We start from the raw sequence: 1,943 nt of genomic DNA, 5'->3' as shown, positions 1-1,943 counted from the left end.
CACCAACAAACAAACTAACGAACGAACACTCATACCAAACACAACGGAAACACCAACAAAAAGGAAGTGGGCAAAAGGGAAAGAGTCGTCACACAGTGGTAAAAAACATACAAACAATTGTGCTGCACTTTGATTGGCTGTTGGCTATAGCTAACTCACTCTTATATATGGACAAAAACTCGTTATTGCTAACTGTCTCTCTCTTTCTTTCATTTTATTAGTAAGGCGTTGCCATATTAATTCCAATTAGACTAGTTTTCTTATTTACCTCTTCCGATAAAGTACAGTGACGTCACTACTTTACAGAGAGTAAAATATTTTTGTTCAGTTCGTTTGTATGAAAAGAGTCTCGAGATTATGGGGAGAGTACAACACACAATTAATTCGAGAGTAAAAACTCGTTTTGTGTTGTTGTTGCCGCAAATGCATGCAAACAGCAAATTGTTAAACGAACAGTGTTACCAGTTGTTTGGCATTTCTCGTTTACATTTACAGTTGCTCGCTCTCTCTCGCATGATACACGGGCGCCACGAGCCATTTTTTGCGTGTTTTTGTTTGTACGTTTTGTAGCTAAAAGTGCGGATACGTTTTGCCGACGCAATTTTAATGAAAAACAAAAAAGAAATGAAAAAGTTTTCTATCAGAATCCAGTGTAATAAATGCAGATTTTAAATAAAATGCTCTATAACAATAAATAATACTTAATATTTTGCTTAAAACTTAAAAAGAGTGATATGTGTTTATTTTAAAAATAAATTTAAAAGTAAAGAAATTAAAAAAAAAAATTAACTAAATCCATGACCATGTTACGTTCCAGTAGTCCTGCCATGTCTGAAATATCGGTGGGTTCTCCCAGTCCACCACCACATTCGGCCACAGCATCTACAAATGGTTTTCATGTTCTCAACATCAAAAGACTTAGACCCAGTGTGGAAATAATACCAACTCCAACATTACAATTTCCCCCACCTATGGCATTGCCTCAACGTAGAAAATCCAGTGCGGAGCGTGTTAAAAGTTTTTCTATAGCTGATATACTGGGGAAAAAGGAACAAGAAAAAAGTGCACCTTTGGAAGTAAAACCCATCAAAAGATCGGGAACACCACCATCAAAACCTTTAGCTCTTGCCAGCATTCCGGTAACACACCATATGCCTCCCCATATATTGGCAGAACGTTTACCACCGGCCCCTCTGGCCGCTCCTGCACCTTTGCTAATGTTAGACTTGCCAGGTATACACAAAGTTATACCTACAGCCTGGGAGCCAGCTACAGCCGGTAATCCCAATAATACTTCTCCTCCTACCTTACCCATACACCATTTCTTCCCACCTGCTTTACTGCACTATGAACAACGTTTGGCTTGGGACTATCAGCGCCAGTTGCAGGAACATTTCCAAGCACAGGCTCAGCTTTTACGACAAATGAGTATGGATCCTAATATTATACCTTCTGAAGATGGTTCCGAACGTTCTCGCTCTAGTTCTGCTGGTAGTCAGTGTTACTCGCCTGAGGTAAATGTAGCCGAAGATGATGATGATGATGACGAAGGTGAAGAGGTTGAGGACGGATCTGTGGGAAATTCTAGTAGAAATGAGGAACGTTTACCCGCTAATAGGGATGAAAGTGATACAAATGCAAAAAATTCAGATGATAAAGTAAAGAAAAGTGCAAATGATACTCCATTGGATGCTTTGTTTCAGCTATCAACCAAAAATTTTGATGAAGATCAAGGTAAGTTGGAATTTGGAAATTTTTTATTTTAAATTCTTTCGAGTTATTAGAAGTGATATCTGTAATATCGGTATGATGTGCATATTTAATAATTTCCATTTATAATGAATTGTTCAAAAGCTACTTTTCCCAAATATACTTAATTTCCTTATTGATTTGATGTTATCTATATTAATTTGTTTCTTGGCCCACTAGTGCATTCCTAATAA

General features: G+C 37.5%; 1 protein-coding gene across 1 annotated transcript; it reads left to right on the top strand.

Annotated features, from left to right (window-relative positions):
- Window positions 1-539: 539 nt before the first annotated feature.
- Window positions 540-1,734, top strand: LOC119607609 (the record flags this gene model as incomplete). The annotated part of the gene is made up of 1 exon (XM_037961594.1): window positions 540-1,734. A coding segment is annotated over exon 1 (937 nt), but the record flags the coding sequence as incomplete, so codon positions are not given.
- Between the last annotated feature and the right edge of the window lie 209 nt (window positions 1,735-1,943).

Source organism: Lucilia sericata, unplaced genomic scaffold (genome assembly GCF_015586225.1).
Source record: "Lucilia sericata isolate MDLA Ls3-8-SP2 unplaced genomic scaffold, ASM1558622v1 Contig000717F_arrow, whole genome shotgun sequence".
Taxonomy (NCBI): Eukaryota; Metazoa; Arthropoda; class Insecta; order Diptera; family Calliphoridae; genus Lucilia; species Lucilia sericata.
This window is presented reverse-complemented; position numbering and strand designations above follow the sequence as displayed.